This window comes from Mesocricetus auratus, unplaced genomic scaffold (genome assembly GCF_017639785.1).
Source record: "Mesocricetus auratus isolate SY011 unplaced genomic scaffold, BCM_Maur_2.0 Super-Scaffold_100018, whole genome shotgun sequence".
Classification (NCBI taxonomy): Eukaryota; Metazoa; Chordata; class Mammalia; order Rodentia; family Cricetidae; genus Mesocricetus; species Mesocricetus auratus.
The window spans coordinates 48,912,296-48,925,490 of record NW_024429199.1 but is presented as its reverse complement, the minus strand read 5'-3'; the positions used below and the strand labels follow the sequence as shown (position 1 = coordinate 48,925,490).

At 41.9% G+C, this 13,195-nt stretch overlaps 1 protein-coding gene across 25 annotated transcripts in view; it reads right to left on the bottom strand.

The window, feature by feature from the left end:
* The window catches only part of Afdn (afadin, adherens junction formation factor), a 115,211-nt gene that overhangs the window by 33,520 nt on the left and 68,496 nt on the right, over positions 1-13,195 (bottom strand). For 19 of the 25 annotated variants that reach the window (XR_005881846.1, XM_040758237.1, XM_040758239.1 and 16 more), the window contains 8 exons: positions 12,804-12,824; positions 11,928-12,073; positions 11,577-11,671; positions 10,246-10,511; positions 8,998-9,141; positions 7,107-7,305; positions 3,853-3,956; positions 2,393-2,479 (listed from right to left, as the gene is read on the bottom strand). Coding sequence is in view for 24 of the 25 variants with exons in the window: in XM_040758237.1 (XP_040614171.1) it covers positions 2,393-2,479; positions 3,853-3,956; positions 7,107-7,305; positions 8,998-9,141; positions 10,246-10,511; positions 11,577-11,671; positions 11,928-12,073; positions 12,804-12,824 (1,062 nt within the window). In the remaining variant the exon portion in view is untranslated. The remainder of the gene's footprint in view (positions 1-2,392; positions 2,480-3,852; positions 3,957-7,106; positions 7,306-8,997; positions 9,142-10,245; positions 10,512-11,576; positions 11,672-11,927; positions 12,074-12,803; positions 12,825-13,195) is intronic. The other 6 variants (XM_040758243.1, XM_040758247.1, XM_040758259.1 and 3 more) reach the window with 1 other exon arrangement.

The window sequence follows — 13,195 nt, the reverse complement described above, 5'->3', positions numbered from 1 at the left end:
CACACCAGGGAAATTAAGCCACACCAGAGTCTAAAGAAAACAAGTCATTCTATTCTGGAAGACCGTTTCAACTGGAAATAACAGTAACTCTGATACACTCTCCAGCAAAAGATCAGCATTAGAGAGAAAGATTGTGTCCACAGTCACTATGGAACTTCAGACTTCTTTGCTGCTTTCCTCCCAGCACAGAATAAGCAGTCCTCCTAGGTGCTGGGCGGGTTTTCATCACTAAGCCATGACCCGTCCCGTGACTTAAGTCTTCCCTGTGTGTGAGTGACACAGTCATCTCTGAACTGTTTCCCCTCTAGAAATGGGCAGAAACAAAATGGTTTCATGGCTGACACTTCCCTTTCATGTTTGCAAATGTTCTGAGCTTGAGCCAAGCATTTTCTAACGGTCTAGAAACATGCTGCATGACCACAAGAGATGAACAGGAATTCTGAACAGTGAAGGAGGATGGGAGGCTCAGGATCTCTGCTCTGTCCATCCCAGCTTCAGGGACAAGTATGGTGGGTATACACACAGGTCCCCCCAGTTCAGTCCTGGACATACCTGTGCATAGTTCCAGGCCCTCCTGTTCAGTCACGCGTACAAATCTCAGACATCAATGCCTTTTCTTCCTTCCAAACCCTTCACTTTGCTATGCTGCGAACAAGGCAGCAAGACGTGTCCGTCAGCCCACAACTCTAACCCTGCACAGCATGGCTCTCCTTGCAGATGCAGGCTGCTCAAACACAGTGCACATGACACTGGTCATTCTTCCCTGCCTGTGTCCTCACCTCTATCCACAACGACCTCTGTTGGGTCATTTTTCTAATTTCTTAATATCAAGGACAAGCAAAAACCCCACATGCTTGGATGACTACTTTCATGCTCATTAATCTGCTTATTTCTTAACTTTTAAAAAGCTCAAATACAGATTCACAGTTGACAATTTAGTGTATTAATTGAATGAATGAATGAATGAATGAATGAATGAATGAATGAATAGATGGCTCACTGTGCTGGTCAGTTTTTATCAATTTGACATAACCCAGTCACTTGGGAAGAGGGAACTTCAACTTGGGAACTGTGTCTGTAAGGTGGGCTTGCAGATATGTCTGTGGGGTTGCCCTGGTTACTGCAGGAGAGTCCAGCTCACTGCGGGCAGTGACGCCCCGGCAGGTGTCTTGGGTTACATACAGAAGCAAATTGAGCAAGCATGGAAAGAAGGCAGCACGCAGCATCCTCCACGCTCTCTGCTTCAGTCCCTGCCTCCAGGTTCCTGCCTGGTGTCCCTTAACTACAGACGAAACAAAGTCCTCTGTAAGTAGGTGTTGGCCACAGCGTTTATTACAGCAACAGAGAGGAAACTAGGACATAAACGCTTTAAAAGTAAAACAAAGCCGGGAAGCGGTGGTGCACACCTTCAGTCCCAGCACTTGGGAGGCAGAGGCAGGAGGGTCTCTGTGAGTTCGAGACAGCCTGGTCTACAAGAGGGAGTTCCAGGACAGGTTCTAAAGCCACAGGAGAAACCCTGTCTCGGGGGAAACAAAACAAAACAAAGAAAGAAAGGAAAAGAGAAGGAAAAGCGTGTGAAGCAGAGGGACACTGTCTAGGGAAGAAAACCAGTCAGAGTGGGGTGAAGGCAACAAGACGCCAGCAATGGGAGAGGGAATAACTGAGAACCAAATGTAGTGACATCCTTACGAAAATATCATCATGAAACCCATCACTTTGTATGCTAACTTAAAATTTTCACTAAAAAAATCATTTTCATTTAGTTTCACTGAAAATACCTGACTATGATTGTAGAAGCTTCTCTATTTTTTCTTAAATAATAATTTCTATTCATACAATTAATTTTTTTAATGGAAAGAAAAAAAATCATCCTTTAACAGACTAGTAGAATTTAGATGCCAATGGACCAGGGAGGGTGAGGGAGCTGTCAACCCCTCAGATGAGCTGTATGCTAAGCTCCAGTCCACCTTCCAGCAGACGGACAACCTAGTGATCAGAATGGCTATATCATCAGAGCCCATGGCTGCCATACGCTGAAGGCTGAAGAGATCTGACACCTGCTACGACAACGTGACGGACGCAACTGTTTCTCTTGTGCCCACATCTGCTTTTCCCATGGCGCCCAACAAGTCTTGACCATGCCTTTAAACGGCTTCCTCTGAGACGATCCATTCCCTCTCCAGGTACCATTCACTCAGCCACATTTTCAAAGCAGCTCATCCCTCAGTGAACACCAGGAGACCAGTGGCTCCTTCAGGCAGCATGCTCCCTCCTCCCAGAAGCAGAGCTGAACAAGTCCTCTGAAGGCAGCAGAGCTCCCCATCACTTCTGGTCCAGGCTGACTCATGGTCACACATGACAAGGTGCTGTCCAGGGACTCCCTCAGTCCTACCTTTGCTGCAACAATGCTGAGGCCCATTCCATTCTGTTTTTTTAGGGTCACCGTGATTATCTCAGGTTCCTTCCTCAGAGGCTGGGCCTAAACATGAGAAAAGAGGCTCATTTAGTGATGAAAATGGAAGTGTCTTCACACTGTTAGAAAGTTGATTTGCTATAAACAAAGACTGGAACGGGTACAAAAGGCCCACTACCTCAGGTACTTTTCATTTGCTAAACAAATACCGCATCATTTGACAAAGTCTACAAGATGGATCTAGATATAAGTGCCATTTAAATGGTAAGATTTAATCTATGAAACAAAATTAAGCTGCCATTTGTATCAGGATAGAAAACACAATCATAAAAACCAAATCCAATTTTTGCCATTATGATCTTTTAAAATAAATTGTTAAGCTTTTGGTTTGTTTTCCAAAGAAAATGGCTGTAACAGAGATGGGCTTGCAGCTTCGTCTCTTGGGAAAGTGTACATTTTATTTAAAATGGTGAACATAAAGAACTACAGGGTACATTAGTAGCAGTCCAGCATCTGCCAAGAAACACACCCTGAGCTGGGCAGTCAATGCAAAGGAGGCAGCTGGGTTTGGACAAATTCAAAGGCAGTGTTTGTTTTAAGGAAAGCATTACAGAAGTCACGCCTCACACTCATGCCAAACATCACACCAAAGCGTAAACAGGTGAACAACACAGTGAGCCCTGAGCACACACTGAGATGCACGTTGCAAAAAGACAGTGATTAAACAAGAGGCGAGTGAAAAGTCCACGAGACTGCTAACATCTGAGAATAAATCTGAAAGACAACAACCAAGGAATCCAAGAAGTATTTGCTGTCCTATAAAATCTTGTCATCAGAATTCTGATTTTGAGCAAAAAACAAAGGAAGTCAAGAAAAAGGAATAGTCATTTTGTTAGTAGTGAGACCATGTATCGATCAATTTTAGGAGATGGCTCTGATATCTGTTTAAATCTAAAGTTTTACATAAATATATACACTTTATAAAAAGGTATCCGTTTTGAAACTATGTTTGGAGCAAAGTATAATTTTCCTTAAGATGAGTGAAATTCCTTATTATTTCAAAACTATGAATTATTTGATATGCATTTAAGAAGATAGAAATCAGCAGAAAAATATTTTTGTCACTGAAAAATGTTTCTAGTCAATTCTTTCAAATTATACTAGTATGTTTCACAGATATGTATGTAGGCTGCCACAACTGTCATCATAAATATTTTTTACTGTTACAGAACCATTTATTACTACACAAAACTGTACAGAACCTGGCTCGGGGAGTTCATATGCATGCTTTTAAAATGTTTGAATCAAATTGGTATTAGAAAATCATTTAAAAATTCTCCATTACAACATTCTACATATGCAAAGAATAAATTATATCACATCTTCAAAGTCATCAGGAACATCTCATACTTTAATCCATCCCAACCTCAAATACTTGCCAGTTCTGTGTTCTCACGCATAAGGTGACTTTCATAATCTGCACCTTCAAAATATATTGTCCAAGTACCTGGTGAACGTGTATGAGGAACCAATCTGCAAAATCCTAGAAAGAGAATAGCAATTGTAAAACAGGTAAGACATCCTTAATCCCACAAAATTTCAACAAGGGAAACAAAACAACATTATTGAATTAAACTATTTTTCTTTTTCTATGAAAACTGGTGAGCTGCTCTGTAAATAGTCTTGCAAAAGCACACATTCCGCCTTAAGGAAAGCCCTCAATGACACACACACAGCTCAGCAAAGGAAAGGCGGGAAGGACCTGAGATGACAGGCACAGGCCATCACCTCTACTCCAGGTGGGGTCAGGTGACTCCCACTACAACACCCTGGGTTGGGAGGGCCCTTTCTCACAACATTTTGTCCAAATTTTCTCAGCTCAGATGCAATTAAAGTCTTAAAGAAAGCACAGTTCTGTTTTGCTGTTTTCTGAGGCAAGAGCCTTGAACTTATTTTGTAGCCTAGACTGGCCTCAAACTCATCATCCCCCTGCCTTACTTTCCTGTCTCACTGAGTGTAGAGCACTTTGCCTATTATGTGGTAGGCCCTTAGCTGGATCTGGCACTCCCACCAAAGTATTTCTGATGTCCTTATTCAAGATAGAGAACACATTTAAAATATCAAGACCTTTATTCAAAGCCATGTCATCTTAATGTAGTCAAATTTTATTTTCTATTCCTCAGTTCCATTTGATAGAGTCTTATGACATAGGCATTCCATAATTCTGACATTTGCTCCAGGGCTACTTTCTTCTTGTTGTGAACAGCCAGTGTTGGTCAAGACCTCACCGGTACGTGGACGGCTGCATGTCTAAAGCCTAGCTGGCCTAGCCAGAGTTTTCCTGGCCCAGTGTTTTACCAATGGAGTATAATTTGGACTGTTGTTATCAGACATGTATTTGTTGGAGAGTTCCGGAAAGGGAAATATAAAGAACATCAGTTAAAATAAGAAATAAAATGCAGTTTCATTGATATGTAACCAGAATTTTCTTTTCTTCCTCGTGAGAGAATGATTAACCATTAAAAATTTGAAATTTCAGCAATGTTTTCAAATGTTAGATTCCCACAACAAGCCCTGCACTATACTGCTGATGGAAGATCATTTGTCATAGCTTGAGGTGCTTACTCATCACAAGCCAGACATTGGTCTGGGTAGGTTTTATAGTCTTTCACAGAACTGTGTTGCATTCAGGTGGTGGGGGGGGAGTACTGAGAGTATACAGTAGCTCTTTAATCAGTTTATAAAGAATAGAGTGTGGACAATGAAGAAACACTGATGTCATAACACTCAACCTTTTTTACACCTTTAAAGGTATCCGTGTGCCAGGCTGCATGAACTATAAGCATCCAATGTGTATGAAGTAATACATGGATGCCAAGACTGGAATGGAATACCAAATGGCCTAAGATTACTAATCCAAAAGAAAGATATGAAGGAAACTCTTTGTCAAGTGAAGACCTCACTGTTTCCATGCTGGCAGACACCTGTGGTGTACAAGACAGAACCGGCACACTATAAATTATGTCCATTTGCAAAGTCGGAGCAGATTAGTCTCCTGGCTTACTTATTTACAAGATATTAATTAACAGGTTTCTCTGAGTGTCAACATGAAGCATGCCTAAGTGAGTATGGACGGGGGAAGCGCCCAGCCAAACCTAAGCGACAGCAACTCAGCACTATGAAGACAGGGTGCTCATCCTCACTGTAAAGACAATACTCACACCGCCCCGGGAAGAGAACACCTACACCCTCCCTGGGAGACAGCACACTCACTCTCACTGAGAAGATACAACACTCACAAACTTCACTGGGAAGGTACAATACTCACATCCCTTTACAGTAAAGTAGTACCCATGTCACTGGCTCTGTCACAGACTTAAAGGAAAAGCCCCTGGAAGCATCTCTAGAAACATGTTCTCTCAAGAGCAGTTCAACAGCCTACCAACAAAAGTTGGTAACACAGAAGACTCACTCCTGGGGACAATGTGCCTATTGCTTGAGGCCATGGTCTTGACCTGATCTGCTGCGGTGTGCACATAGGAAGACACCTTTAGATAGCTCTGTAGCAAGCAGTCAAGTTGCTTTACTGTGATCCCCACGCTGACTAGGGGCTTGAATTCCATAGGCTCGAGTTCCTCCCATTAAAGACGGCTGGCCCCAGTGTTCAAAACTACTGCAGCCATGCTCATCTTCCCTGTCTGATCACAGGTCTACCTGTAGCATGAGTGAGGGCTTTTTCAGGCCTAAACCTGTTCACTCTCCTTCAAACTCGCAGAGTTTTCCTAAATGACCTCACCTCTGCTTTCCCCGCCTTGGACTCTGTGTCTCTAGGAAGACTGAAGCACAAACTGCTTTGTGAACCACTCAATGCATGACAAGAGGCAGTCTTTCAATGTGATGAATGTTTTTCACTATACTTTTGAAGATCTAAAACATATTTATTGTGGTGAAACAGTCAACGAAGCTTAAAAAACAAATCACACTCACTACATTAATCTATGGCCACAGTACTTTTACTACTCTTACTATTTGTTATATAATTGAACCCCCATACTTAGGGTCTATTTTCCTATTCATCTGCTATTCTCTGCATCATAAAAAAATGTAGCAGAGTGGATTAAAATTTGTATTGCTTCAAATCGCATACTTTAAGAAAAAACTGATTAGAAAAATATTTACACCAATAAAACAGTATATCAAAGGTCACAGAAGCAGTCAGGGAAAAGCTAGAAATAGCCGCAAGCCTGTCTGGTGTGGTGTGGGGGCCCCAGAAGCTGCAGCAGGACACGGGGCACTCCCAGAGCCTCCTCTACAGGCAACCTGTCCATTCTCACACCTCCTGGCCCACTTTGTGAGGAAGGAACAGAGGCAAGGGGAGACATGCACACGACAGTTCAGCTGGGTGGCAGTGGGCTATGAACACTCAGAACCCGGGGAGCCCTGCTGTTTTCACTGCCAGGAGAAAGGTGTAGTCAAAGGTCCTTTGTTGTGGCACCATGTGGGAAGACAGCAGGTGTTCAATCAAGGGACGTAACACACCCACACGGCTGTGTCTGGGCATGTGAGACCTTTCATCTCAGTGAAACTCTTCTTGAGTCATAGGAACACAGCTTCCTCAGGCACAGTTCCACAGGCTTGTCATTCAGAGAGCCCAACTGCATGCTCCAACTGAGGTATGACAAACGGTATTTACCTCTCTGGCACAGAGGGTCTAAAAACTCTTGTAAACCATTTGGAATGTTTCTGACGACATCACAGGAATAGCCATCTTCTGGCAAGAGAAAGGGTAGCTGTAGGTCTGGGTCCTCCTCCAACTGCACATCTCTGCCGTCACTGCGGGCAAGCTCATCAGCTGTGTTCTCAGCAACAGCCACAACATTTTCTATGAGATCCTGCAGAAAGCAAATGCTGACTCATTAAGGGAAGCTCACTGATGGGAAGCTCCTTGCTATGTCACAGCATGACCTCAGGGTAGAGCACAATCAACAGGACATGTGTAGTAGGCTGCATAAAGTGCCCACACACCAGACACACACTACTTAAAAAGACAGAACAAGAGGCTCACTAATTCCCAGGCACTTAAGGCTTTAAAACATTGTTTTATCACAAGATGTCCTCGCTGGGCAGTGGTGACACACACCTTTAATCCCAGCACTTAGGAGACAGAAGCAGGTAGATCTCAGTGTGAATTCAAAGCCAGTTTTACAGAGTGAGTTCAAGGACAACCAGGGTTACACAGAGAAATCCTATCTCAACAAAAACAACTACAAAAAAAAACAAAAAAAGAGGTTCTTCCCTTGTCCAAACCAGTTGATTTATTTGCACAATTCTTTAACACATTCTTATTAAGTTGTATTTTTATGGAATATGTAATCCCACAGAGAAAACTTCATAAAATGAACATAAAAACCAGTAACAACAACAGGATAAAGTATCTATGCTTGCTTGAAGCCTATCAATAGAAAAGCCGCAAAACTGGGAGTCTATGGATGATGTATATTACACGATACATCTCACACACACACATTCATACACATGCATGCGCACGCCTGGCATTTGGGGATGGTAAGAAAACAAACATGTGAAGCTCACATGTCTCAAGTGTATGACTCATTACAATGAAGATCCCAGCTCATCTCCCTACAATTTCAATATCAGGAACCAAGTAGCCCCTCAGAAGCAACCCTGAGCTCTACCACAATCTTCCTTTTCCATATGGAGAAAAATTACCCAGGCTTATAATGTCATAGAGAGTTTTGTCTACTCTTGAAATTAAATAGCTGGGAGCTGCTGCATACATTCTGCATGCACATACAATTTCTTTTGCAACAACTGCCATCATAATATTCACGCACAATGCACACAGTGGTGGCAGCCACAATTCCTTCTTCACTGTAGCAAAACATTCCTCCACATCACTATAACATGATTTTGTGGTGGCACTGTATTGCTAATTGGCTATTCTCGCTGTTTGGCTATTTTGTACCTGTCTTTTATTGATATAAACTCAACCCTGAATTCCATTTGCCCACCAACTAGTATCATTCAGGCGCAAGTGGCTCAGATGGAGATATCGCCGTCTGGATAGGAAGCACCCCCTAAAGGCTTATGTGATGGCTTGCTAACCTACATTTAGAGGCGAGGCTTTGGGGGAAATGATTAACTCAAAAACACTCTTGTTTGTCAATGTATTAATAGTTAGTGAACATTATCATGAAGTGATGGAACCAGGGAAAACTGGTTTTGGACGCTGATGTCTGAAATCTAGAGAACTGCTGTGCAGTGAAGACTATGCTGCTGCTATGAAAAGTACCCTTGCAGCTTTCACAGCAGCTCTGGCTCTCTGGTACTTCAGCATGGTGGTATAAACTTCAACTGTTTCAACGTCCTTTCCTCTAGGCCTTCCAAAGATTCCCCAGAAGCAATGCCCCGAATTAAATCATTTCTTCCTAAAAAAAACTTATATAGTCTATATTCTCACCAAACATCTAAGACTTCAGAGTAAAATGACCTTCCTACTCTTCCCCCCAATTTTCCTATGCAGACAAGCCAACACTTCATGGTATCGTGGTATATTTACTTACCGTAGGAATAAAAGGCTCATCGGGTGCACAGTGGTAGTTCTGTAACAAGGCTTGAAGTTGCAGAGAATTTAACTTAAAGCACGTACTGTTTATATTTGTAATGTCATCAGGTACATACTTATCCATGGTAAGCAAAGTAGTAGCCTATTTAAAAGAACAAATATTATGAAGTAAGATACTAAAAATGTTTTTTTCTTTGGGACTGAGAGTATAAGGCTAGTGGAAGAGCTCACACTAGTATCACATGTGAGGCTCTGGTTCAAATCCCCAGCACAAAACAAAACAAAAAAACCTTTTGTAACAGTTGTTAAACTAACTTGCTAATCTGGTTTTGAAATGCAGGGTACTTATAAAGAGGCATTAACATTTAGCAGCATATATTAAACTACACGAATACTTTTGTAGGCTTTTTATACAGCCTGTTGGGCTTACTTTAGTTTTTATGTTTTAACATAATTTGACTCAAGTGTCAATGTTTATAATGTACCTTAAAGTCTCTTTGAAAGTTTGAATATTTATAAGCAATCCAGATGATCAATTACAGGAATCAGAGTCTTGCTGATAGGAATTTTGATGAATGTTGAAAGCTAACTAGCTTCTCAGGATAATGACTATCTTTAATTGTTGTATGTTTTGGGGTTGCACATAACTCATTTCCTTAACTATAAACACCAGTTCCTAGACTGGTTTCTGAAGCTTTCCTGAGAGCTGACTATGAGTTGGCAACTAATTATCACTTATCCTTCAGTATATAGCTTTCTAAAGTTTATCTTGCTGTTCTCAACAAAAAGAACACCTCAGTGCTATCTCTATTCTGCTTTCACACCTTGTTACAGGGTGAACAATGCCCCCTGGAAATGCCGATGCTAGTGGTCTGAGTACTACAGAGAAGGGACCTTGTCTACACAGAGTTGGTTAAAAAGGAGGCCAGTGATACTTGTGCCTTTGTACAAACCAAACACTTGGACAGACATATACCCAGGACTGCCATATAAAGACTATGGCAAAAGCTGTCCAATGAGTGCCTACACTGGGTGTGAAACCACCAGAGGTCGGTAGAACAGATTTATACTCCCTTGATTTCAACCTCTGGTTTCCAGAAGTAGGAGACGATGAGCGTCTGCAGCCCAGATGCTGCCGCGTTGTTGCTTGACTGTGAGCAATGGGAAAAAGACTGAGCTTTACACAGCTGAAATTCACCTCAAGGTGCACTGCCGGGAAGAGGGAGAAGTGCAGCCTGGTGCTCACCTGCACAATCCTGCTCAAGTGACAGTCAGCTGCCAGCTCCAGGCCCTGCTTCTCCGCCCAGGCTTCAATGTGCCCTAGCTGCTGGCGGATAATCGCTCCCCAGTAGTGGGAGCACAGGCCCGAGTCTGGGTCAGTCACCAGTCTGTTGAACAGCCACATGTTGATAAAATGGAAAAGCTGAGAGAACAGCTGGATGGTCAGGGCAGCATTGACTCTGCAGCGCCTCAGCAAGGACATGGCTCCTGTGAGTGTGTGCAGCACGTCATCTGTTCAGGACACGGATAGAAACCCAGGGATCAAATGTCATTGCAGAACCTTCTGAGTTATACCAGCATCACACACAGGCAGTAACAGTAATTGACAAATGCTGTCAAGCCATTATAAATGCCAAATTCAAACAGAAAGCAAGGATGTGGTCTCAAATACATGCAGTTACTAACTAATGATGATTCACATATAAATTCACCTAGAAGACTTTTTAAGGTCTTTTATGTATTACCCACATAGCAAAGCAAAAGTGGTAATTATTCATAAATCTAACAGACAGTTCCTTAGAAGTTATTTTAAAAACCACCAAATCCAGTAAGGCACTTAAGAAACAACTCTGGGGCTGGAAAGATGGCTTCATAGGTAATAACACTGGCTGATCTTCTGGGAGACCCAAGTTAGCTTCCCAGCTGCACGTATTCCAACTCTAGGGGCTGTAATGCCCTCTTCTGGCCTCCTTGGGTACTGGCACCCACAGCATACACTCACACAAACACATTACATAAATAAAAATAAATCTTAAAAAAAGGAACACACCCCTTACAATATATTCAACATTAAAATAAACTAAGGGCTGGAGAAATGACTCAGAAGTTAAAGAGTACTTGCTGTACTTGCAGAAGACCCAGGTTTAGTTCCCAGCCCCCTACATGGCAGATAACAGCCATCTCTAACTCTAGTTTCAGGAATGCCATCAAAAGTCACACATACACACACGCACACACACAAATTAAAACATAGTATGCAGGCATCTGTACTGGCCTGCCCTTGCGGTTCTGACAGGATACGCCCTCTTCCAGAAGACCCAAGGCAATTCCCTCGATTCTCAGCACTCAAATGGTCAATTCCCTGGACTCTCAGCACCCACATGGCGGCTCACAATAGTCTGTAATTCAGTCCCAAGGGACCACACACCCTCTTTGGCCTCTGTAGCTTGTATATGGTACACAAACATAAAATCGGGCAAAACGCACATATACTTAAAGATTAAAAAGAATAAATCTAAAAAAAAAAAAAAAGAGAGACCAAGTTAAATATTAGAGGAAGGCTCATAAGACCCTAACCTATTTTTGGTCTTTGCAGACTGTTCTCCTCTGGATCATCCAGAAAGGCTGGCATGTAGTTATTAAGTTCTGACTGAAGACAGTGAACCAAGTACCTGAAAATACATAATTTGTTAAGACTTGTTATTGAGACAGTCTTTATTCTTTAATAATATTTCCCACTAAAGATAACAAACAAATTGAATTGTGGAACACTAGAAACAGAGTCCCAGAATACAGTGCTTTTAGGTCAACACATTTTCTCAAGTTTCTTGTAAGCATCTTCAATTAGGTTAACTATAAATCTCTAAATGAGTTGAAAACAGAACAGGAAGCATGCAAGTTAACTCTTTCTAGAATTGTGCTTCTTACTTAAATGCCATCTGAACCAAGTGTGCTAAGACGTCCTGGGCATCTAGTGTGATCCGACTAAGGTCTCGGTCCTGCTTGATGAAGTTGAGAAGTTCAGATGCATTCGCCATCCAGAACGCAAGCGCCCCTGCAATGTTCTTTTGTTTCTGTGGACAGAAACACTCCCATTAACAACACAAGACAGTAGAAAACTTAGACGTAAACAGGAATGGGAATGCCCCTGAAGAGCTGAAGATAGACCAGTACCTTCCCATCCTCACCAGGTATTTACCACAGATACCAGATACTTGCAAAGAAATTTAGTACATGCAGAGCAACGGGAAGAAAATGACCACTGCAACATCTCAGGGTACATGTACACAGACATATTGGTCTCACATACAATTTGCAGAATTAGTAGAAAGGAGATGTTGTGTATTACCAAACCAAATTGTAGATTATGCATTATCTGGTAATCTGTGTAGCATACACACATGTATCCACGGTTACCCACAGCCACCCTGATACTTGTAGTCACTGGCTTGGACACCATGCAACTCAGTATCAAGTACTGATCTATCGCGTCCTCTCCCGACCACATTTGCAGGCCAGGCAACCTTAGATGAGATCCAAAGAATAGGAACCAAGGATAAATAATAGAGAAGAAACAGAACGTTTGTCATTTCATATCCACACTCAAGTGCATTAAGCAGAAATTATGAAATGCTGATAAAGTTGCATAGTCAAAAAGGGTTTAGTACTGCATGTTTCAGTTGCTGAATGAGGGTTATGAACTGCTCAGTCCAGTTTTTGTAGGATCGTATTTGTAATGGAAGCAGCATGAGAAACTCAGCTAAGCCAACACAGCTAGGATCAGCTCCCAGCAGCATGTCCTACCTGATCAACCTGGTCTACTTCCTGGAGAAAAACAGACGAGGGGAAATCAAGCAGAACGAGAGAAAGAAACTTGTAAACAATCATGATAGTTTTAAAAAATCAAAACACTAACATGAAGGTACAACATGAGGCACGACACTTAGTTAGTCCCAAATTACTTGACATACAGGGTTGGTTTCATATTCTTAACATTGGCACAACAACTGAGTTTTACAGTTTACAAAGATGATGTCATACATAATAAAACACAAATGAACATACTGATTTATTTGAAAGATATGCAAAGGAAGGACTTCCAAACACTTTTTAAAAATGATATTGTGGGCTTACTACTTAGAAGGTAAAGGAGTCCATTTCCCTGAATTAATTATGAGAATGAGAATGAAAAAAAA